The following is a 26,464-nucleotide window of genomic DNA, read 5'->3' on the forward strand; positions in this document are numbered from 1 at the left end:
CCTAAGCCAAGAAAAGACCTGCAATTAAAGAAAAATATGCAGGTATATATGGGGATTCAGAACTCAGATTTTTACAGGGTTTTGAAAACTAGTCTTCAAATAACATTGTATTTAACAGCCACAGTTAGCCAGCAAGGTAGGTACTGACATTATTGACATTTTATGGCAAGTGAGGCTGAGAGATTAGTAAGCATGTTTCACGTTTCATGGCAAGTATATGGTAAACGTGCAATATGAATGCCAATTCTCAAATGGAAAACCAAAGTCCAGTTTACTGCTCCAGTGACTTACAACTACAGTATTAAAGTGTGTTGTACTTTCTTACTAAAAATGTGTTAAAGGTTAATGATTTACTTAAAAACTGGAACACATGTAATGTTATTTCTATAATAGCATCTCTCTCATTTGCATTCTGATAGGTTTTAAGGAACAGGAATAAAAGTAGGTCTAGTTATAGGCAATGTGCTAGAAAAATGTACAGAAACCTAATGAAACTCCCAGAAGCACGGGAATGTTATCCAAGTTGTATAACATGCCAATAAAAGGTCAGCGGCCCCACACTATACCTCAGAAATCAGAGAAGCAATACAAAATAGGGAGTTAAGGAAGATGGTAAATATGGCATAACAACTTACATTGCAATATGCATTTTCATTTATATTTAAATGTGAAAAGAAACATTATGAATATTGTACAGTGTTGTCACTTGGAGAAGCCATTTGTGAAAAACATCATTATTGTGTTTTAAGAATAGAACTGGAAAAAGTCCAAAATTTAGTTTCCCATGAGATATCTTTTATAAAAACTTCTCACAATTTTAGCAATTTGCCAACTGTTTTCCATTACATAAAACTCCTTTTGGCTTCATAGGCATTGTTTAATATCTATATCTCATGATGTTTCAACAGAGTCTTCTTCATAAAAGGAAGTATTATGCTTTAACATAGACCAATGGCATGCTATGTTTTAATATGAAAGCATTCAGTAACTACTTGACTACTCAAATAAGTAGGTTGCCACACTGAGGCAGAAGTAAGCCCTAGCTTGTCATGTAGCTACAAAGATGAAAGAAGCATACAGAAGAGACCTAGAAAATCAAAGTATCTTACACACTCACATTGAAGAAAGTAACTAAGAAGTTATGTGAGTAGAGCTTCATTGAAGTCTCTTAAAAACCATGAAGCCTACAGTGCAGTGGTTCTCAACCTTCCTGATGCTGAGGCCCTTTAATACAGTTAGTTCCTCATGTTGCAGTGACCCCAGCTATAAAATTATTTTGTTGCTACGTTGTAACTGTAATTTTGCTATGGTTATGAATCATAATGTAAATATCTGATATGGGACTCTTGGGGTATCGTTAAAGGACAGATTGGGGTTATAACTGAGGAATTAAACCACATGATGCCATTTATATGTTGAATCTAAGAATGTTGTTTTTTTTAACCAGAAAATAGGTAGAAAAGGGGATTCAGTTCATGGGGAGATATTGGTCAGTAGGTATAATTTTTAGAGAAACTGCTTCTTGTGTTCTATGCCAAAGTTAACAGGAATGCATCATATAGTTCAAAGTAGAAGAGAGAATTTTTAAATGTTATTTTAAATGTTATCATGATAAGGCCATCTTGGCACTACAGGACTGGTGCACTCACAGATACACAATGTCTGCACAAGTCTAAGCCAGGTTGATTTCCAGCGCCGAGAGAGGAAGTAGACACAAACCACCACCCCTAACCCAGAAACTATCTCCAATTGATAACCACATACATAGGAAAAATCATTTTTCACCAATGGAGTCTTACTGGGGATACAAATAACATTTAGAGGCAGCCCCCATACCCAGCAGTAGATGACAACACAAAAGGAACTGTTTTGTCTGAGCATTTTTTAAACAGGTCTTTATATATTATTGTTTCCAATTTTGTGTTTTCATGTGATTTCTGTGTATGTGTATGTGCTTCTTTGGCTCTTTTTTTTCTGTTTGTTTGTTTTGTCCTGTTCTAGTCTCTACATTTTTATTTTGTTTTTAGATGACTATTTTCTAATGAGAGAGGGAGAAAAAGAAATGGTGTCAGTTTGTGTGGGTGGGAAGTAGGAAGGAGTTGGGGAAGGGGGCTATATATGTATATGTATATATATATATATATGTATATATATATACTTTATTTTCAATAAAAAAGAAAAAAGTTTGAATTGACAGGTATGCTAATTACTCTGAGTTGATCATTACCCAACGTATACATGAATCTAAAACATCATACTGTATGTCACAGATACACACACATATCTTATTATAATTCAAAATTAAAGTAGAAAAAGTAATATGGCAGTGCAGGGAGCTGGTAAGATGGCTCAGCACTTGCCACCAAGACTGATGATCTGAGTTTGATTCCTAAAACCTACCTGGCAGAAGGAGAGAAAGTTGCACTCTGGTATACACACACACACACACACACACACACACACAACACACACACTAACACTAAAGTATACAAACTAAAAAAGAAGGTAGTACAGGAGAGAGAATGACAAGATAATTTGATGTCTAGAGAAAAAGTTGACGGCTTGCTCTGCTGCTGTTGCCCCTTCATGGCCAAGTTGCAGTAAGGATACTAGGCCTCTTATGATCCCCTCCATTTCTTTGAAATTGCCAAGCTAATGAACTCTTATAACACATTGCTTTTTGCACTCAGGTTTCGTAGATCACGTTACAGCTTATATAGCATTTGCATAGACATCATTTCATTTGCGCCTTATAACAATCCATGAAATAATATGGAGGCTAACTAGCTTCAAGATAGGGTGACAGTAAAGTCAGAACTTTTAAATCCAGAGCATGTTTAATGTAATCTTCAATATTACATGCACAGTTTTCAACGATAATTTACGTTTATGAGTGATATTTTCAAGGCCCTATCATATTTTATATATATCTGCAATCAATAGTTATTAAATAGTTATTGTGTCCTGGGCCACTTTCATGTTTCATGTACTTGGGTTGCAATGCAAAAATTTCAAGTCCATATGGAATATTCTAGAATTCATTACACAAACTTTAAGATGACTTTTAGTAGAGTTGGCTTGAATATTACATTAGTCATATTTTTCCTAATTACAACGTTCTTAACTAATCTCAGCTATCTGAACCATATAAACAGGCCCACAGCAAACATTATAATCAGAAATAACTCTTTCTAAAACATGTTGAGAGTTTTATGCTATAGTGTGTTTAACCTTGCCCCCCAAAGACTCATGTGTTGAATGCTTTTTCTCTAGCTAGTAGGGTTTTGTAGAAGTGATTGGATAATGAGAGTTCCAACATAATCATTGCATTAATTCATCGATGGGTCAATTCATAATTTTGTGGCATTAGTGGAGGAACCTAGGAGGTCGGACCTAATTGGAGGAAGTAGTCACTTGAGGCATGGCCTTGTCTACGGTCTGTTTCTGCTTCATGACTGCCAGATGAGAAGCATCCCCCTGCCATGTCCTTCTGCCATAATCTTTTCTTCTTGACACAGGCCTAAAATCAATGAAGCCAGCAACATGGACTGAAATGTTGAGACAAAATAAATGTATCCTTTTTAAGTTGATTTGCTCAAGTATTTTGTCACAGCGATGAAAATCTAACACATCCTTTAACTGTCATGCTATATATAGCTGTCTAATTTAGTAATAAGAATCCTAATAATAATAATAATAATAATAATAATAATAATAATAATAATAATAATACCACCACAGTGGAACAGACAGTGAGATGCTCGACATTTATCAAGATACATACGGAATTTTTGAACTGTATTTTAGTGGTCTTGAATGACTGCACTCCTTTTCATAGTGAAGAAATACAAGTTCATTGTTTTCTTAATTTAAAATAAGTCGATCTAACATAAATTGAAGTTAAACAAAAATTATTTGTAAAAAGTATTTTTAGAATCCTAACAATGAATACAGAACTAAAAGCTCTTGATTATGAGAAGATGGACTCAATGGTGAGAGCACCGAGGATACATAGGAAGAAAGGGAAGAGGAGAGAAGAGGAAAGAAAGGGGAAAGGGAAGGGAAGTAAAGGGGGTGAAAATGGAAACAGAAGGGAAAGGGAGTACAAAGGGAAAAAAATAGAAAAGAGACGAGAAATACAGAGAAAGATAAAGAGGAGGTAAAGGCAAAGAGGAAATTAGGATGTAGGGAAGTTTTGGAATCTGAGGAAGTTATCCATCCATTTACACAATTGTTCTTTCAATATGTGGATCATACCCAAACTGAAATTCTTTTGAATACTTTAACATTTATTTATTTATTTATTTATTTTTCCTTTTATTGAAAATAGAATTTTTTCTCACTCAGTATGTTCTGGTTATGGTTTCCCCTCCATCTATTCATCTTAGTTTCTCCCTATCTCCCCTCCCACCCAGATCCATCCCCTTTCTGTCTATCATTAGGGATAATATCCTAAAGGATAATAATAAAATTGGATAAAATAAAATGTTATAAGATAAAACAAAATTAATACATCATAATTGGACAAAAGAAACAAAAGGAAATGGATCCAATAGAAGGCCTAAGAAATGAGACTCACTCATTCACACACTCGAGAGTCCCATAAAACACTAAACTGGAAGCCATAGTATAAACACAAAGGACTTGTAAGGTAAATAGTTAGAAGGAAATATATAAATACAATAAAAATAAGATTAAGAAAAAAGGAAAAGCCCTGACACAACTTTATGAGACAAGGAACATTCAAAGATGCCACTGAGTTCATTTTCTGTTGGCATCTACTGGTGGGCATGCAGCCTACCCTTAAGAGTAGTTTGTTTCCTCAGTGAAATTCCCTTGAAAAAACTAAATTTTCATTTGCAAGTTGTCATCAACTGGAGATAGCTTCTGAGTTAGGGATAGGAGTGTTTGTTCATTTCTCCTTTCAGCTCTAGGAACCCATCTGGTGTAGACCCATGCAGGTCCTGTGCATGCTTCCAGTTTCTGTGAGTTCCTATATGCATTGGTCCTGCTGTGTTTAGAAGGTCTTGTTTTCTTGGTGTCTTCCATCTCTTGGCTCTTACAATCTTTCTGATTAATTACCTTGGGGTTCCTGGATCTTTGACGGGAGGGATTTTATAGAGTGCTGAGTGTTCCAAGATCTCTCACTCTCTGCATACTGTCTGGGTGTGGGTCTAAATATTTGTTTCCATCTGCTGTAGGAGAAAGCTTCTATGATAATGGCTCAGCAAGGCACTGATCTTCCCTGGCCAGAGTGTCATGTAGGTTCCCAGAGAATCATGGCTTCACTTTTGTAGTTATTCTGACATCAGGATTTTTCTGTTACTGAGCTGCATCAGCAGGAAAAGGTGATTGCTGCTAAGCCTGATCATCTGAGTTCAATCTCCCAGATCTATACAATGGAATGAAAGAGCCAACTCCTATAAGTTGTATTTTTTCTCCATTTTTATTTAAATTAGAAACAAGTTTATTTTACTTGTCAGTACTGAAAGGTTCAGGCATTATGCTGGCCTGCCCCTGTTACCTGGTGGAACAGGCAGTACCCTGGTCAGCCCAAGGTTCCATGGGAACTAAGTCTGCACGCAGGTGCAGAGGACCTCTTTAAAAAGACAGATCCCTGCCCATTTACTCTCTCTGCTTCCTTTCCTCTCTACTCTCCTTTTCTGTTTCTTCTCTTCTCTCACCTACGCGCTCTCTCTGCCTCTCTATGGCGAATGGCCATGGTGGTCAGCCATTATCCCTGTTCCTCTCCTCTTCTTAGTCTCCCTACTCTGCCGGGCCTTATAAGTAAACCAGTCAACATCTCTTAAGTCTCAGCATTTCTCTTTTCTTCTTTTTAAACAAAAGAATAACAAGTACCAGTTCCCTCTGCTTCCCCTTCTCCCCTGTCCCCACTCCAACTAACACCCTAACTATCCCATACCCTTTCTGCTCTCCAGGGAGGGTGAGGCCTTCCATAGGGGGTCTGCAGAGTCTGTCATGTCCTTTGGGATAGGGCCTAGGCCCACCCCCTTGTGTCTTGGCTCAGGGAGTATCCTTCTATGTGGAATGGGCTCCCAAAGTCCATTCCTATGCTAGGGATAAGTACTGATCTACTATAAAAGGCCCCATAGATTTCAGAGGTCTCCTCACTGACACCTGCATTCAGGGGGTCTGGATCAGTCCTATGCTGGTTTCCCAGCTATCAGTCTGGGGACCAAGAGTTCCCCCTTGTTCAGGTCAGCTGTTTCTGTGGGTTTCACCAGCCTGGTCTTGACCCCTTTGCTCATCACTCCTTCTCTGCAACTGGATTCCAGTTGAGTTTAGTTCAGTGTTTAGCTGTGGGTGTCGGCTTCCACTTCCAACACCTGCTGAAGGCTACAGGATGGCATATAAGTCAGTCATCAATCTCATTATCAGGGGAGGGCATTTAAGGTAGCCTCTCCTCTGTAGCTTAGATTGTTACTTGGTGTCATCCTTGTAGATCTTTGGACATTTCCCTAGAGCCTGATTTCTCTTTAAACCTATAATGGCTCCCTCTATTATGGTATCTCTTATCTTGCTCTCCTCTATTCTTCCCCCAACTCAAACTTCCTGCTCCCCCATGTCCTCCTCACCCCTTTTCTTCTTCCCTTCTCATTCTCCTAGCTCCCTCCCCCCTCCCCCATGCTCCCAATTTTCTCAGGAGATCTTGTCCCTTTCCCCTTCTCCAGGGGACCATGTATGTCTCTCTCAGGATCCTCCTATAAGTTGTATTTTGACTTCTACAATACACTATGGCATGAGTGTACAAACATACAAATATATGTGTATAATGTAATATAATAATTAAATTAAAAAATATTCACATTCTTCCCAATACTAAATGTAAATTCTTAGGGTATCAGTTTTCTTATGTCTTGTATACATTTTGCTCTCATTCTAACTGCTTGTCAGACAACCAAGCTCATAACATCAGCAACTAGCCTTTGTTATTATATAGCAGTAAAACAATAGGTTTGGTGCAGTGGTTGCTATTCCTGCTAGAGGAAGGATAAGAATTGTTCCCACTCTTTTCTGTTCTCCCCCTTTGAGATCCATTTATGGGTTATGTTTGACCCATAAATAATTGGGATACAATAAAGTAATTGTATTTCATTTTCTGAGCTTAATATTCTGCTATTTTCTAATGACGGGAGAGACCAGATGTAATGATTACATGATCTTATAGTAATGGTGACCTGTAATATCTATTTAAAAATTTTTTCAGTGTTTGGCATCAAGGTCAGACTTTACACATGCTATGCTAGGCAAATGCTCTATTATGGAGCTACAGCCTTAGGCTCACAATATCCTAATTTTTTATTCTTAGTTTTTAGTTCATTGGCAGAAGAAACACTTTAAAAGGGAGACTTGTTAATCTTGAGGAGCAATTCATATTTTTCTAGGTCTTTTAGCATTTATTATCACTTTTGATATGACAGTCTTATAAGAATAACTTCTCAACTATAAAATGGTCAAAAGACTGTGATGTTTGAAAATAAAAAGAAAACATTCTCATTCATTCTGAGAGGTAGATGAACTGGTACTATTCTTACAGTATAGTCAAAACTAATGGTCATCAATTATTAAACACCTATTATGTGCCAGCATTGAAGTAGGCATTTGTATTATCACTATCCCATCAAAGGAAGTATCACTGTCATCTTAGTAAAATGGAAGACTTAAGCTGAGAGATGTTGCATGAATTGGTCAAGGCCATAAATGTAAAATTTGAAATCAGGTTTGTATGGTTTTAAATTCTATGCTCTTTCCATACTCAAAGCTATCTAAAAGAGAAACTAGGACTCATAAAGTTTATTTCTTGGGCCCTGGGTATGTAATGAAATTGGTAGAGTGCCTCCCTAACATGTCTGAAGCTTTGGGTTCGACCCCCAGCACCATATAAACTGGGTGTGGTGGACACATAAACACCAGGCAGGAGAGGGGAGGGAGAAAGGAGGGAGAGATGTTATTTCCAAATATACTATGTCTACTCATGTGTTCTGGTTAGTTTTCATAAACATCACAACTTGACACCTTGGAAGAGGGAACCTCAACTGAGGAAGTGCCATCAGACTGACCTGTCTGTGGGCATGTCTATGGGTTATTTTCTTGATTGTAATTGATGGAAGGCCTAGCTCACTTTAGGCAGTACCACTTTTGGTCGTGGTGATGTAGAAGAAAAGTAGCTGAATTCAAGCCTGGAAGCAATCCAATAAGCAGTACTTCTCCATGGTCTCCACTTCAGTTTCTGTCTCCATGTTCCTGCCTTGAGCTCCAGTTTTAACTTTAGTTCAAAGTGGACTGGAATCTGTAAGATGAAATAACCTCTTTCTTCCCCAGTTGCTTTTTAGTCATGGTGCCTATCACAATAACAGAAAGCAAATTAAGATACGATAGCCTTAAAATTATTTTACTTCATTTATTTATTTTGTGTTTGCATTGGGGGACACACACGATACCATGGTGGACTTTCAGAGGACCATTTGTTAGGGGAAGTCTGCTCTTTTTTTCAACACATGGGCTCCAGGGATCCAACTCCAGTCATCAGGCTTGGTTGCAAATGCTTTTGCCCTTGATGATGGCTGAGCTATCTCTCTGGCCTCTGTCTTTATGAGTCACATGAGAAGTGGATTGTTGTTCTGCTTTGTTTTTGTTTTAAACAAAATAGAGATTTCTAATGTGTGACTTGAAGTACAAAAGTCCATTTTTGGAAGTATTCATTTCATGCAAAACAGATTTAAGGTGTTTTATTATTAATTTTGTTCTTTGACAATTTCATGCATGTATATAACATATTCTGATTGCCTTCTTCCTCTAGTTTCTTTTAACTTGCTCCATCCTATCAGTCTTCCTTACTCCCTAAATGTTCCTTTCCCATAATCATGAATTTTGTTTTGTGACTCACTTAGCTTAACCATATCTTTGTATAACCACTGGATTGGCACCGTCCATTGGAGCCTGTGGAATCATCAGTCTGTACACAACTGAAGTCAATAATTCCTCCTCTCCCTGAATCTATCTGTATCAAATAGTTCAGCAGTGAGGGGTAGGGTCACCTATAGTCTCTCCTCCATTTATGCCTGTTTATGGGCCCATTCGTATGCAGACGCTGTAGGTATCTGTAGCTGCTGTGACTTTGTGATTGCAATGTCTCTGTGTTTACAATACAGTTTATTTTTTAAAGATGAAATACATTGAAATTCAAGGAGAGAATCAAATTGCTGTATTTACTATAACCGAACATCCTTTCAGGATATACCATGAAGCTATCATGAGGAACATGTTTTCCATTTCCTTTTAAATAAGTCATATTTATAAGAAGATTAGGATTGAAATATAGCAAATTACCAAGTCAGCCTTCTTTCTGTTTTTCTGGCAAAATATAAGATAATAATGTTCCAAATTTCACCTATAACGATGACACAATGAACTTTCTAGCAACAGGCCAGGCTCATGACTTGCTTTGCTACAAGGAGAACAGATCTGTATGAAGCCACTTTCTTCTGGCATACCTAACTTGGCAAAGCAAAGGCTGGTTAGACCCCTGGCTTAGTATATATAGAATTCAGTGTGGGTGGCCTGTAAACAACTGCCCTAATGCACCACAATACTAGTGTCATTCAAATAGTTGTATAATGAAGACAGTGGTACAATGCAGCCAAGTTTCATAATGCTATAGTAAAGCATCCTCAGTACTTTGCCATTTCCAAAGCAGGTCTTGTCTACATTTGTGAACGTGCTAGTGGCCTAAGTTCTATCTATGTCTTCTAAGCTGGGAGGCCTGAGAAACAAATGAGGTAGAACCAGCTATTGCTTCTAAATTACAGCATTTCTTTAACTGTATTTTGCTTGCCTGTAGGTTGGCAAGTAGAAGATCAAAGAATGAACACTCCTGCCAACAATAACCATTTTACACAGCTCATATTTTCTATTTAGTAACAAGGAAAACTTTTGTTCACCTTGTTAGTTTTATTTCCCAAGTATATGGAGAATAGAAGAAAGGAATAGTGAGGCAGGGACAATACAGAGAAAATCTGGGATTAAAACACCATTTTAAAAAGCACTAGAATGCATGATGAAAGTGCCCTAAGCTTTTTGGGCCTCTTGTTGCACTTTCTCTGTTTAGTAGTTATGTTTTTCCTTGGTCTTTATTTCAAGACTCCAAATGCCCAAGAGAAGAATCAGCAAACAAAGGAGTTTTGTTAGCCTTTGAACTTGCTATTCTCTTTGCTAGAAATGAACTTTCTATTTCTTTTCATCAAAGTCCCATTAACTATTCAAAATCCAACTCAAACATCACCTATTCATTCTCACATGCACACATAATAGGGAAGGCATTATATATTTCTCTTAAGAGATGTATTTTACTCATTGTAACCTTATATATTGATATGCTTTTAAGATTTGCTTTTCTATGAAGACTGTGGGTTCCACAATTAAGAAATCATGTTTTCATCAGTTTGAAGTTCCTAGGAGTACTAGAATAACACAGTGATTTTCACATAGTAGGCATTAAAAAATTTCAAGATATTAGTCTGTTCTCTCTTTCCTTTCATTTTTATTTGGTATTTTATGCTTCTTCATCTGGCTTCCTCCTGAACTTTTATGCACCAACTTCTCTATTAAAACTACTGTCACCAATGTGGTCAGCAACACCTTTCTTACTGAATTCAGTCAGATGAAGTACACTCTGTCCACTGAGTTTACTAAATTGTTAAGATAAACTAAGAGCTGCTAACAGCTATTTTTGCCATTTCATAGACAGAACATTCCTGAAGAAGGAGGCCAGTATAAAAGAAAGCATAGATGAAAAGGTCCTGATGACATCACTTAAGCCCCAAGGTTAAGCAATGTTCAAAGCCAGCTTCATTGAGGTCTTTTCACTTAAATGACCCAATAAATCCTTCTTTCTCTTTAAAAAATTATAAATCAGTTTAGACTAACACTCTATTACTTGGAACCCTAGAGTCCTAGTGCTAATGTTCTCCATATCTGTATTTCCAGCTTCATATATTTCCTCAGATGCATATCTCAGACTGCTTACAGGGGTTTCTCATGAATTTCCCAGAGGTAGCTGTAGCTCAACCTGCCTAAAACCACACATCTTCCTTCCCTTCCCTGATCATTATCTCAGTGAATACTACAGTACCTTGCCAGAAATGTGGGTGGCTTCCTTGACATCTTTGTCTCCTTTCAATCACAGGACCAATCTCTAATGTTTCCATTTACTAACTAAATCTGCCTGCTAGTTTCCACTGCTGCCCCTCTAATCTAATCGCCCTCAATTCTTTCTGTCAGGATATAGCAGCACCCTCCCGAGTGCTTTCTCTGTTTCTTTTATGCTCCATTTCAGTCCATTTTCTTCCTGTTTTATCCACTTTTAATTAAGTTTTTATATAGCACAGCAGTATATATGTTTATTGAAATTAAAATAACATAGAACTACATAAATAATCACTTCACAGTCTATTTCATTTTCACTGAAACTCTTTCAACCTGAGTTTACCAATATTTTCTGTTTGATGCTGCTTCTTTGTACAACTGATTTTATGCTAACATTTTGACGAATTAAAATATACTTCCCTTTTTTCTTAAAATGGAAACATATAATTCTATCAGAAATTCAAGGAACAGCTAAGACCAATTCTACTCAAAATATTCCACACAATAGAAGCATTGTCAAACTCCTTTTACAAGGCTTCAATAACCTTTATACCCAAGCCACACAAAGACACAACTAAGAAAAAGAACTACAGACCAATATCACTCATGAACATTGATACAAAAATTCTCAATAAAATACTGGCAAATCGAATCCAAGAACACATCAGAGAAATCATCCACCACGATCAAGTAGGCTTCATCCCAGGGATGCAAGAATGGTTCAACATATGAAAATCCATCAATATAATCCACCATATAAACAAACTGAGGCCAAAATAAACACACATGATCATCTCACTAGATGCCGAAAAAGCTTTTGACAAAATCCAACACCCCTTCATGATAAAGGTCTTGGAGCAATCAGGGATAACAGGAACATACCTCAGCATAATAAAAGCAATATACAGCAAGCCAACAGCCAACATCAAATTAAATGGAGAGAAACTCAATGCAATTCATCTAAAATCAGGTACAAGACAAGGCTGTCCACTCTCTCCATAACTCTTCAATATTGTCCTTGAAGTTCTAGCTAGAGCAATAAGACAAGAAAAGGAGATCAAGAGAATACAAATCAGAAAGGAAGAAGTCAAACTCTCACTATTTGCAGATGATATGATAGTCTACATAAGTGAACCGGAAAAACTCTACCCGGGAACTCCTACAGCTGATAAACACCTTCAACAAAGTGGCAGGATACAAGATTAACTCAAAAAAATCTGTAGCCCTACTATAAACTGATGACACATTGGTGGAGAAAGAAATCAGAGAAACATCACCCTTTACAATTGCCACAAACAACATAAAATACCTTGGGGTAACACTAACCAAAAAAGTGAAAGACTTGTACCATAAGAATTTTGAGTCTCTAAAGAAAGGAATTAAAGAAGATACCAGAAAATGGAAAGATCTCCCATGCTCTTGGATAGGTAGGATCAACATAGTAAAAATGGCAATCTTGCCAAAAGCAATCTACAGATTCAATTCACTCCCCATCAAAATACCAACACAATTCTTCACAGACATTGAAAGAACAATTCTCAACTTTATATGGAGAAACAAAGACCCAGGATAGCCAAAACAACCCTGTACAATAAAGGAATTTCTGGAGGCATCACGATCCCTGATTCCAAGCTCTACTACAGAGCTATAGTCCTGAAAACAGCTTGGTATTGGCACAAAAATAGACAGGTAGATCAATGGAATAGAGTTGAAAACCATGATATTAAGCCCCCCCCAACGAACACCTGATTTTTGACAAACTATCAAAATTTATATGATGGAACAAAGAGAACATCTTCAACAAATGGTTTCAGACATAACTGGATTCAGACATGTGGAGGAATGCAGATAGACCCAAGCCTATCGCACAAAACTTTAGTCACAATGGATCAAAGACCTCAACATAAACCCAGCCACTCTGAACCTATTAGAAGACAAAGTGGGAAATACCCTTGAATTAATTGGTACAGGAGACCGCTTCCTGAACATAACACCAGTAGCACAGACACTGAGACCAACAATTGATAAATGGGACCTCCTGAAACTGAGAAGCTCCTGTAAGGCAAAGGACACAGTCAGCAAGACAAAACGGCAGCCCAAAGACTGTGAAAAGATATTTACCAACACCATATCTGACAGAGGGCTGATCTCTAAAATATACAAAGAACTCAAGAAGCTAGTCTCCAAAACACCAAACAATCCAATTAAAAAGTGGGGTACAGAACTAAATAGACAGTTCTCAACACAGGAATCTAAAATGGCTGAAAGACACATAAGAAAGTGTTCAACATCCTTAGACAGCAGGGAAATGCAAATCAAAACAACTCTGAGATACCATCTTAATCCTGTCAAAATGGCCAAAATCAAAAACACTAATGACAGTTTATTCTGGAGAGGATGTGGAGAAAGGGGAACACTCCTCCACTGCTGATGGGAGTGCCAACTTGTACAGCCACTTCGGAAATCAGTATGGTGACTCCTCAAGAAAATGGGAATCAGTTTACCACAAGATCCAGCAATTCTATTCTTAGGCTTATACCCCAAAGAAGCACATTTATACAACAAGAACATCTGTTCAATGATGTTCATAGCAGCACTATTTGTAATAGCCAGAAATTGGAAGCAGCCTAGATGCCCCTCAGCCAAAGAATGGATCGAGAAAATGTGGTACATTTACACAATGGAGTACTACTCAGCAGAAAAAAACAATGGAATCTGGAAATTTGCATGTAAATGGATGGAACTAGAAGAAACCACTCTGAGCAAAGTAACCCAATCACAAAACGACAAATATGGTGTGTACTCACTAATATGTGGATTTTAGACATAGAGTAAAGGATTACCAGCCTACAATCCACATTTCCAGAGAAGCTAGTAAACAAGGAGGACCCTAAGAGAGACATACATGGTCCCCTGGAGAAGGGGAAAGGATCAAGATTTCCTGAGCAAATTGGGAGCATGGAGAGAGGGGAGAGGGAGCTAGGAGAATGAGGAGAGAAGAGGAAGGATGCAGAGGACATGAGGGAGCAGAAAGGTTGAGTCAGGGGAAGAATAGAAGAAAACAAGAATGGGGATACCATAATAGAAGGAAGCTTTTAGGTTTACAGAGAAATCAGGCACTAGGGAAATGTCTGGAGATCTACAAAGATGACACCAGCTAACAGTCTAAGCGACAGAGGAGAGGCTACCTTAAATGCCCTCCCCTGATAATGAGATTGATGACTTACTTATATGCTACTCGGTAGCCCTCATCCAGCAGCTGGTGGAAGTAGAATCAGACACCCACAACTAATCACTGAACTGAACTGGAATCCAGATGCAGAGAAGGATGAGTGAAGAGCAAAGGGTTCCAGACCAGGCTGGCGAAACCCACAGAAACAGCTGGCCTGAACATCGGGGAACTTTTGCTCCCCACACTGATAGCTGAGATACCAGTATGGGCCTGAACCAGACCCCAGTAACATGGGTTTCTGTGAGGAACGTCAGAAATCTATGGGACCTCCTGTAGAAGCCCAGTATTTATCTCTAGCATAGGTGTGGAATTTGGGAGCCCATTCCACATACAGTAATACTCCCTGAGCCAAGACACATGGGGGAGGGCCTAAGCCCTATCCCAAAGGATACAATAGACTCTGATGACACCCTATGGAAGGCCTCACCATCCAGGGGGAGCAGAAAGGATATGTGATAGGTAGGGTTTTAGTTGGGGGTGGTGGTGGTAGGAGAGGACGGGAGGGAGAAGGGAACTGGGATTGTCATGTAAAACAATCTTGTTTCTAATTCAAATTAAAAAAAATCTGAGAAAAAATGGAAACATATTATACACATCACTCTGGAATTTGCTTTTTTTTTTTTTTTTTTAAAAAGCCTAGCAGTAGAAAGAACACTGTCAGTTCTTCAGATACACATATAGAACTCTAACTCATTCATTTTATAGTTATATAGCAGTCAATAGTATGGCTATTTACTGTAGCTGTTGAAGTGATTCCTCCCTTTGCTGCTGAGGCATCCTTGTATTCATTTTGCTAAGATTCACCAAACAATGAGTTCTAGGCCAAATATATTCTGATATTTAATTTTATCAGTATACAAAATGACTGTAACAATTTGTATTATTTTTTACCAAAACATGTCTTCTATCTCTTAATTAGTTTATGTTATTATATTATGGAGATGTTGACAATATGTTTAGGTCTGGGTAGGAAAGTGACATGTCATGCCTGTTTATTTACTTATTTTTTTGTTTTTTGAGACAGGGTTTCTCTGTGTAGCTTTGGAGCCTATCCTGGCACTCACTCTGGAGACCAGGTGGCCTTGAACTCACAGGGATCCACCTGCCTCTGCCTCCTGAGTGCTGGGATTAAAGGCATGCGCCGGCTACTTATATTTGGTTTTTCAACACAGGGTTTCTGTGTGTAGCCCTCCTGGCTGTCATGGAACTCCCTCTCTAGAGCAGGCTGGCTTCAAACTGAGAGATCCACCTGCCTTTGCCTCCTGAGTGCTGGGATTAAAGGCTTGTACCACTACCACACAGCTTGTTTTATTTTTAAAATTATATTTTATTTATTATTTATTTTCAATTTTTGGAAATGAAAGCTAAAAAACAAAAAGATACAGAAATATGGCCATTAAGTCACTTTTCTTCCACATCTACTGCAAAACTTGATTTTCTTTTCCAGAAACAACCACTATTATGTTGCAGATTTTCGTATTTTAACTAGTTTCTAAATAATGGACATTTAGGTGATTTTTCAGCCCTATAATATTGCAAATAGTACAGCAAAGAACATCTTTGTTGAGAAATGATTTTCCATGTGTGAGTATATCTAGAAATAGAAGTGGACCTGCTGGATCAAATTATGTGCATTTAGTATTTAAAGACACAAGCCATATAATCTATTCTTGGCATTGATCTTGTGCTTCTCCATTGCCTTTAGGAGTTTCTAAGCTCCATAAAATGGATTCCAAAATCCTGAATGATGTATTCATATTAGACAGTTCATTTATCATCACTTCCCCTTTAGATCTCCATGCTCTTCTCACACAAATGCCTTCCTCTTCCTTTTTTTTTTTTTTAAAAAAAAACAAAATTCTTTACTGATTCTTTAGAAATTTCACATCATGCACCCCAATTGTGGTCACCTCCCAGTCCCTCCATATCTGCATCTCACCCCTGTAGTATGCCCCCGAATTAGTTAAAAACAAAACAAAGAACCAAAAATCCCACCTTGCTCCTTCATCTTCCCAATACCTCTTCATCCATCCTAGTGGCTTTGGGAGCTGTGGTGTCCAATCAGCCCACTGGCAAATGTTCATTGCAATGAGTGATTGGTCTGGTTCAAGGCCTTTGGCCTCTGGCACACCATCATCATTGGGCTGGGCCCTCATCAAAACTCTGGGATATCCTGTTGTTGCCCCAAATCATGAAGATCCTGCAGTTATCATTTGGCAGGGCCAGTCCCTTCACGTACTCCAGCAACTCAAATATGGGGCAGCTGCTAAGGTGGGCCAGCCCAAAGCCCAGGATGTGGGTCTGGGTGGTAGTTGAGCTGGTTGGTTCTGGTCCGGGCTATTGGGACCACCCTGTTAGGTGATGGGCAGAGCCAGCTCTCCTAGGCACATGCCAATGGGACCAGCTCTCCTAAGCCTGTGGTGCAGGGTGGTGCCATCTCTTCCCAGTGTTGGGGGTCAGTTTTCCCATGGGGGTAGTCAGCTATCCTGGAGCCAATGAGGAATAGGACTGGCTTTCCATAGCCCTCAGATGTCAACATGCATGGTTCCCATGACTCGCTGTGGCAACACGAGCCATGGCCATCATCCCAGCAGCTTGGGTCCTCAAAGTCCAGGCTGTCTGAATCTTCCTATTCCCTTTTAAGATATGACAGACTCTGAAGACCCTCCATGGAAGGTCTCATCCTCCCTGGGGAGCAGAAAGGGTATGGGATAGGTAGGGTTTTAGTGGGGGGCAGAGGAGGAGGGGAGGGAGAGGGAACTGGGATTGACATGTAAAACAATCTTGTTTCTAATTTAAATAAAAAATGGAGAAAAAAGTTTCTCTGAAAATTTTATACATGAGCACTGCATGTGCATCACTTCAGCTCCTCCCTCTTCCCTTCAGTTCCTCCTTCTCAAATTCATGATCTCTTCTTTGTTATCATTACATACACATATTTATATAAAACATACTGAGTTAATTTAACTTTGCTTCTATGTGCAGGAGTCTAGTCTAAGAAAGCTCCCAACACGAAATAGGCTTCTGACATTGCCCTTGGTTGTCTTTCATAATTTGAAGATAAGGCCCAATTACTAAAGACAACACACAGCTTTGAACATAGGACTTGGAGGGATCAAGCAGGACCTGGAAGCCTCTTACCTGAGAATTGGCTTTCATAGTATCAGTAGGTGCTATGCTGCTAATGGAGAAAAGCAAAGAATAATCCCACCCATTTGTAAAGCTTAAGAACCACAACAATGACTGAACTCACAAAATATTCACAATGGTGAAATAGTGGCACTTTTAGGGATAACCAACAGTTGTCTAATTGGACTTAAGGCCTGCTCAACGGGAGGAAATTCATGCCTGGTACTGTATATTTAGCTAACAACTCATGGATGGAAAGACCATAGACCCAGAGAACTTACTACTACCAGTTTTCTAAACCAAAACAATTTCTTACTGTTTTCTAAATGCCTATCCTTAGAACCTCAGGTAAGTGTAGCTTTCACCTTTCATCAAAGAAGTTTCTTTTTGCAACAGATGGAGACATTACACAGATACAAAACTGGTCAACATGTATTGGATAAGTGACTGTGGGGTGCCCAACCTCAACTGTTACATCTGCAATGCAACCCTTAAACCTAAGCATCAGGGAAAATTGTGGAAAAGACTGGTGGAAAGATTGTAAGATACAGAGGCCAGAGCACCTGTTGGTAGATTATGTCTCCTGGATATGACAGGGACAATGTACGTATAAATGCTTGACAATATAGTTGTTTGAACAAGACCAGCATAAAGACATGTCAATGCCAACAGGGGAAATTTCATGTGGTTCCACACTAGATAAAGAGCTACAGAAGGTCAAGGGCTGCTGAGACAGACATAATTGGTTGCTTCTGGAAACAAACTCCCAAAGAGGCCGTCCAATATCAAAACCAGGGAAAGATATAACAAAGAATGAAAACTAAAGGCTAATATCTCTGATGAACATAGCTGTAAAACTTCTCAATAAAATACTGGCAAGCTGAATATAGACATTTATTGAAAAGTTCATCCATCATGACCAAGTTAGCTTCATCCCAAAGATTCAGAAGTTCAGAATATAAGTCAATAAATCAGTATAACTCATATAAATGGACTTAAAGATAAAAACTACTTGATCATCTCAAAAGGTTTGACAAAATTCAACATGCCTTCATGATAAGAAGACCAGAGAAGGTAGTATTGGAGGGAACATACCTCAACATAATAAAGGCCAACATCATCATTCCAGTTTCTTAAGTGAGTCAAATTGCCTTCTTACTGAAAGCTTTTAAAATTTACCCTAAGTCTTCATTTGGCTACCTCTGGCACTTTTCAGGTTGTAGCTCAGATGTTACCCTCATTAGGAGATCTTTGACTTTCCAAGTTTAGATCAGGTATTAGTGTGCTTAATAACACTCTATGCTTACCCTGTTGTAATACTTTTTTACATTATAATCATCTACTGTAAATTTGTCCCTGATATCCAGAGCAATGATCAATAAACACTGTGCTTAATAATAAACATGCATTAGATGAATTAAAACAACAACACAGTATAGAAATCCCTTAACTTTTCAGGCCAGAGACCTAGAAGGTTAAGAAGTAGGATATAAAGTAAGACAGGGTGAGCCAACAGATGCCTTCTGCCTACACATCTACATCTGTTTACGATATTTTGAGGAGCCATACAGAAACACTTCACCACTTAGCTGACAGATTAACATTCTTATCCTTCACTTCTTAAAGCCATTTGCATGCTCTTATTCCTTTCTGAGCCACTTCATGGACGCTAATGAAAAGGCTCATTGACCGTGCAAATAAAAATACTAAGTCTTTAATCATTCAGACACCATCTAATTGGTTAAAGCTAGCCTAGATATTATTGCAATATTATAGAGATCAGGAATAGTTAGAAGCTATCAGAAGTAGGAGGAAATGATTATTATTGTAGCAATTCAGCATCCTTTTCTTACCCCGATATTTTTGAGGAAAATGATAAATTTTCATCAGTAACATTACCTACCCCACTAGAGTTTTCTCAGCATGGTATACAATTTCTAGAATTTCTAGAGTTGCAAATACTTGGAAAAAACTTCTTACATAGTTTTGAATCTCTGACATCTATCTCACTTATAATTTCAGCTACAACTACTAGTTCTAACCCACCAAAATAAACTAAAATGGAAGAAGTGAAATAAGAGTTACTGGTAATCTATTAAAGACATTGTGATTAGAATCCAAGTCTCTTGGCTTAGAGATCACAAATCTCCCTAATACTGAGGAACTAACATCTATACTGAAAAAATATACTGGATGGACCTTAAGAGAACCTCAGGACATCTGGGTCTGTTGTGTCCTTCAGGCAAACAGTAGACAAATTACCTTTACAGCACTTCTATAGCTGGGATGGCATGTTCAGTTTACTTTACCTAATTCTGTACTGCTTAAACCATTAATTAATGTTTATTGATCTGAGACAAGATCTGGCTGCATTGTTCAAACTAGTTCCAAGCTCCTGGACTTGAATGATAGCCTCCAAAATAGCTGGCACAACAGGCATGTACCATCATGCCTGGCTCTTGGTTACATGTAATTTTTTTTACAATGAATGTGTTCTATTTTTATAATTATAAAAACACCATGAACAGGAGATATGGCTGTGGCTCAGTGGTGCAGTTTGTCTAGCATGTGAAAGACATCGGGTTCAATCCTCCACATTGTCAAAAAGCAATCCAATGAATATTTTTAAGCAACTTCAACTTTTATAACAGTTTGAATTTATTTTTTTAGGTTTTTCAAATATATACTGTATGTTGAGTACATTCTGTCCACCATGCCCTCCTACTATCCTTTCTTTTTCTTCTCTCTACTCTTGTTAGTCCTCTTTTGTCTCCTAGACATTTATTTGTACTTCCACATCATATGTGTGTACAAATAAAATTTAGGAACTGCAAACAACAGAAAACAAACATATATTTGTCTTCTGAGACAAACAACTTAAACTTTGACCTCTCATATAACAAGAATCAGAGTCTGGTAGCTATGCCAACAACAGAGCCTAGAATAATGTCTTACTACATAATCTAAAAATTAGTTGTTATTCAAAAATGCTTGTTAAATCAAGTGTCAGTGGTGATGGCCTATTGAGATCATTTACTGTGGGACTAGTTCTATCAAAGAAAATATAGCTTTAAAGTCTATTTTGGAGATGAGCAAGCTAAGATATTTTGGCTTGCTTAATGTCTTGCTTGATATAAAGCCACTTTCTAGGGTGTTCTGCTGTGGGCCCTTAAGCTGTTGGCAGCCACAAACATCAGGCAACCTTGGGGGATTCTACTACTGAAATCAACAATCCTCTTCAAGTCGACACATGGCAAGCTTTCAAAATCTTAAATTTCATCTTGTGACTAAGACTCTGAAACTTTATCAGTTATTGCAATGATTTGAGTCTCTCTCATTTGATGGCTCACTGAAAAGCAATAAATATAATAGTAATTCCAAAATAAGGGCAATTTTTAATTCTAGGTAACAATTGTACAGAAAAAAAACATCTGTTTTCTTTGATGCCATAGCCTTTCATGTCCAGCTGTATCAATTTAATGGTAGCTATACAATTTTAATTTATTTATTCTTTTGACTCATTTATAACAGTAGAAAAGAATGCTAACTTCTTTGATCAGCCTAAAAGTAAATATCAAAGAAGAAAATTTCCAAGATGGATGGGGACACAAACCACACCACAGCGCGCACACACACACACACACACACACACACACACACACACACACACACACACACACACACACACATCCCTACCCATTTCTGTGTCTCTATGTATATATATATATGCATTATAGATAGACAAATAGACAAAGATAGTCAACCAGATAGAGTGAAAAGGTGACATGGAAAAATGTGCAGTTGTGGTTAATCATGTTTTTTGTGATGAGATATGTCAGAATGTGAGGCTTTGAGTCTTCTACTCATGGCTTCTATAGGCTATTCTACTGAATAACACCAATAAAAAAGAGCATTTTGCTGAAATACAGCAGCATCACTGATGAATTATAATGGTTGTCTACTAGAGTAATAATGATTGAGAGAACATACTAATAATATTTAGTAATTTTCAAGGATTTTTTAAACCAATGACACTTTGAATCAAAACAGTAACTGCATGAGTTAAGCCAGGTTCATTGTCCTGATTATTTTTTTATTGTCCTGATTTTATAGACAAGAAAATGGAAGCTCAGAGGGATGTGACTTCTCCAAGATCATAGGCAAGTTATATAGTGGGGATATCAGGATTGGAATCTATAAATAGTAACTTGGTCAAGTCTTTTTTCTATTATACCATCCTGCACTTATTTTTTTCACTTACGAAAACAGGAATACCAGGGATAGATAGTTGTGGGGAGACATTAATTGATTTTTTTTCATTGATTCCTGAGGTTGCCCCTACAGGAAGAGAACAAAATATTTTAAAAATAGTATTTGTAAACTATGGAAACTCCTTGACAATTCTTGATACACATTATCTGATTTTAAGACCTCAGGAAACCCTGAATACATTCTATTGTTCATGTAGTTCCCTGTGAGAGATGGGTAAGCAAGTCACCTAGAGCAATTACGACTTCAGAGAATGGGCTTCATCAGAAAATATCGACACAGATTTCTGTATGTATTGTGCCTCAGTGGATAGCATGAAATGATCATGTTTTTCTTATAGAACAAAAATGACACCCCCAAACCTCAGACAATTAACACAAATGGACTCAGAAAGTATTCAGAAAGATGCTGGCCAACTCAAGTGGCATGAATTTATTGGGCTGGCTCAGCACTTGCTGCTCATGCAGATGACTGGGGCTCAATTCCCAGCACCCGCTTGCCATCTATTAACCATCTGTAAGTTCCAGGTGACCTCACACCACTTCTGGTTCCATAGGCATTGCACACACATGGTGCACAGACAAACATATAAGCAGGAAAAACATCTATACAAATGCAAAATTTAAAACAAAAAGAAATTCATTTTAAGAGTTGTTATAACGTTACAAGATTTATATTAGAGAGAAAATAACCTTGTGTTTGTGACTGCTATTTACGAATCAATGCCTTCACTTACAGAGTATTCAGAATTGAGAAGCAGATGAATCTAAACATTTTTATTTTTATTTATTTATTTTTTATGAAACCAATTTTGGGTTTAATAAAATCTTTTTTTCCTAAGTACACTGATTTTATTACATGCATTTGGAATCTTCACACCATTTCTGAATGTCACATAATTTACAAGAATAGTGATCTGTTAAAAAGAAAATATGATCTGTCTGTAATTAAATAATTCATTAATTGAATTTCTACAGGCATAATCTTATCAGGAGAAAATGAAATAAAAATCTCTATCTGTCTATCTGTATCTGAACACATCTGGGATGAATCTAAACATTTTTAAATTGTAGGTTAGAAATATTTGGTAGGTCATGGCGATAGCTATCTTTTTAAAAGAAAAGTTAACATTTACTACGTATGCGTGTGTGCCTGAGTGTAATGCAGTACAGTACATGTATGGAATTACCCTCAGAGATCAGAAGAGGGTGTCAGATGAACTGAAATAGGATTTGCATGTGGCTGTGAGCTGCTCAGTGTGGGAACTGAACCTAGGTCATCTGTAGGAGACTGTTGAGCCAGTTCTCCAGCCCCAACATTTAGTGTGTGTGTGTGTGTGTGTGTGTGTGTGTGTGTGTGTGTGTGTGTGTGTGTGTGTGTGTGTGTGTAAAATCATGCACCTGCTAAGATACAAGTGGAGGTAAGAGAACACCTTGCAGGAGTGGGTTCTTTCCTTCCACCATGTGGATCCTGGAGGTTGAACTCAGATTATCAGCAGTAAGCACCTTTAGTTGTGGGGCCATCTTGCTGGTCTTTGTTCCTGTTTTTGATCTTTGAAAAATGTTTTGTTTTCTGAAATATTTTCTTAGCTATTTAAGGCAAATCACTTTTTCTTTGATATTTGTGAGGGAAACTTGAGATGTATAATCTAAATATGAATAACTATGGATTTAAAATTAATTACTGATAGACTTACTTCTTTGCTGGAAAGTTCTATATTTGTATAAAACAGAGCCAGCTCATTATCTTTATATGGTGATATTGTACTATATCTGTTTGGTTTTCTAAACAGGCATCTCAAATTTAACAGGCCTAACTAAGTTCTTTTATGTTTGGCCTTTTTAATGAAATATACTAGTATATATTCATTATGCATAGTGATCAATTTTAGAAAGACAATTTAAGTATGTTCTTTGAGTATGTTCTTTGAGTATATTCATCACTCATACCCTCCCTCTTCTACCTATCCCCTCCTTCTTCGACTAGTCATTTAGTTCTTTATAACCCAAACTCTCAAGGTCATTATCAGCTCTTCTCTGTCTTTCATATCCTTTAATGAATCACAAAATCCTATCAGTTATTCCTTCACAATCCTTATAGAATCATACCACTTCTTACCAACTGTAGTGCTTCCACCCTATTCCAAGCCATTATCATCTCTTGCCTGGATATGGCCCCCTGTGAGCCTCCCCCCTCCTGCTCTTTCTAAATCATTTTTAATAAAGAAGTCAAAATGATTCTGTTAAAATTTAAGTCAAGTCCTGTCATTTCTCTATTCAAACGCATCCAATAGTCCCCATTCCATGCAGAATAAGAAACCAGGACCTTTACTTTGGCTCACAAGCTTGTCAACTGAATTCTACTGTCTGTGCTCATTTCCTTTCTTTCTCTTACTCTGATCCCAGTCACACTGATCTTGAAACACACCATGTATTCTCTGTTTTGGAGGCTCCCCTACCACACACACACACACACACACACACACACACACACACACACACACACACTTGCTTTTTTTTTCCCCTCAGCAATCTACTTGGCTCACCTTAATTTCACTCAGGTCTCTTCTCAACTGCTCCCCTATCACAGAGACTGCCTCTGATCACTGTATAATATATTCCATTACCCTATCTCCCTGTTTCATTGCTGTATTTTTCTTCACAGCACTTATCACCACAAACTTTGTTTTCTGTTTATTGCTGTTATCAGAATAAAGCCCCCTAGGGAACAAGAAATATTCATTGAGTTCTGTCATGTACCAAGTCCGTTTGTAGGCAGCAAGAATATAAACAACCAAACAAACACAGATATTCTTATAGTGTTTCTATCCTAGTGTGATATAAATTGGCTGTATTTACTCAGTAAATATTTGAAGGATGTGTTAGATAAACACAGTACATACTTGGCAGAATAACAAGAATGGCGTTCAAAAAGGAGATTTGGATTGGCTTGTCACCTTTTAACTCATTGAAACACTCATCACATCTAAAGAAATGGTTCTATATCCTCTTAGGCGGAAGGGTAAATATCTTAGACAACTCCATGATCCCCAGGTACTCTCTATCCTTAACTCCAAGGTAGTACTAGCCTCATCTCTTCAATTGCTTCCACTTTCTGGAACTGCTTCAATCATTGGCCCCTACTCACATTGACAAATGTCAGCTTAAAAATCTCATTTTCATCTTTATAAAATCATATTGCTTTGTAACCCCCTACAGACACATATCACCAGCAGATGTAGCCAGACACACTGTCTTTGAATCCAGATGGCTTTTCAACAGCCTAGAGCTATGTTTCCTATAAACCTCTGTGCCAAAGGGGTAGTGTTCTGTCAATTGACAGAATAACATTGAAATAAAGTGGTTCAAAGACCCTGCCTACGAGCTACTTCAACATTTTGTCATCCCACTGAATATACTACTAGTTAACTCAAAGCTGTTACACCCATAACAACAATGGTTTTCGGGGTTGGGGGATCACTGCCTAGCTGAAGGGACAGTATCAAGTTACATTAAAACACCAACAGTGAGATAAATATTAGACCAGATTTTAGGGTTATATACAGGGAAGTGGATCCTTGTCCTCAAAGAACTTACAGAGCAATGCTACATGCTTTGGTTTAGTTTGGACATAGTAAAAGATACCAAAATTGCTATAATTATCATTGGAAATAATATATCATATAAATGCCAGATTGGCAAAACACTATCTGTTCCAAAAATAGAATCAAATTATCTTGGTGGACATGTCAGATATGGTATGTCCTCAGGAGAGATGAAGTCCTTATGGAGAGTGACCTTGAAGGACATAAATGCTACCATGGCCTCCAAACATAATGAAAAGGGAAGGTATCTGGATTTAGAGAATAAAGGATCCTTCTATTGTCAGTTCTTTGTCAAAGGATTGAATAGCAGGTTAGGCTGGAGAAACCAGTGAGATTTGGACCATGCATGAACTATAAAGAGTATTTTTTATTACCATTTCATAAGTCAGAGTGATAAAGGATCACTTGAGTAGACTTACCATCTGCTCCTTCACCACTTTTGCTTCTTTTATTGCGACGAACACGCCTACTTTCCTCTTCAGAATATGCCTTTTCATCAGGAAAGAAGAAATTCAGGAGGGCCATCTGTAAAATTAATAAGTAGATGTGTCAAAGGTTGATGCCAGTCAGCTGTATCCAACTTAAGAAACCAACCAGCTGGCTTTTGATAGATGGTCCATCTTTACCTTAAATTCAATATATCTAAAGTCTGAGTCCATCTTTCCTTCTACTTTTCAGTGACTTTAATCAAAGAATTATTACTATTCTAAACATGTAGGCATGGAGTTTTGGTTAATCTCTGAAGTTTCTCTATTCTGCTTTGAATAGCTCTGAGAAATCCCTTAGGTTACATTTGTCCACAAACTTCTGGGGTTTGTCACAAATTTCTAATTTTCCTCATGCATTACTGATGGACATCCAGAACTAGCCTTGGATTTTCTATTACCCCCTTGGATGTTATTATCATATATATCTGATTTTTCCATTTTCCTACTGATGCTCTGTGCTTAATTTGTTTCTAGAGTGGGGAGCACCCAATCCTGAGGTGCCATGTATGTCAACTTTCTTATGGGAGTTAAGTCATGATAAAGTGCATACTAATTCTCTGTCTTTCCCAAACTCAA

General features: G+C 37.8%; 1 protein-coding gene across 8 annotated transcripts in view; it reads right to left on the reverse strand.

Moving 5' to 3' along the window:
• Positions 1-26,464, reverse strand: part of Eda (ectodysplasin A) — a 401,969-nt gene that overhangs the window by 75,742 nt on the left and 299,763 nt on the right. For all 8 annotated transcript variants that reach the window (XM_035450187.1, XM_035450186.1, XM_035450185.1 and 5 more), the window contains exon 2: positions 25,820-25,925. In XM_035450187.1, the coding sequence (XP_035306078.1) occupies positions 25,820-25,925 (106 nt within the window). The remainder of the gene's footprint in view (positions 1-25,819; positions 25,926-26,464) is intronic.

Source organism: Cricetulus griseus, chromosome X (assembly GCF_003668045.3).
Source record: "Cricetulus griseus strain 17A/GY chromosome X, alternate assembly CriGri-PICRH-1.0, whole genome shotgun sequence".
Taxonomy (NCBI): Eukaryota; Metazoa; Chordata; class Mammalia; order Rodentia; family Cricetidae; genus Cricetulus; species Cricetulus griseus.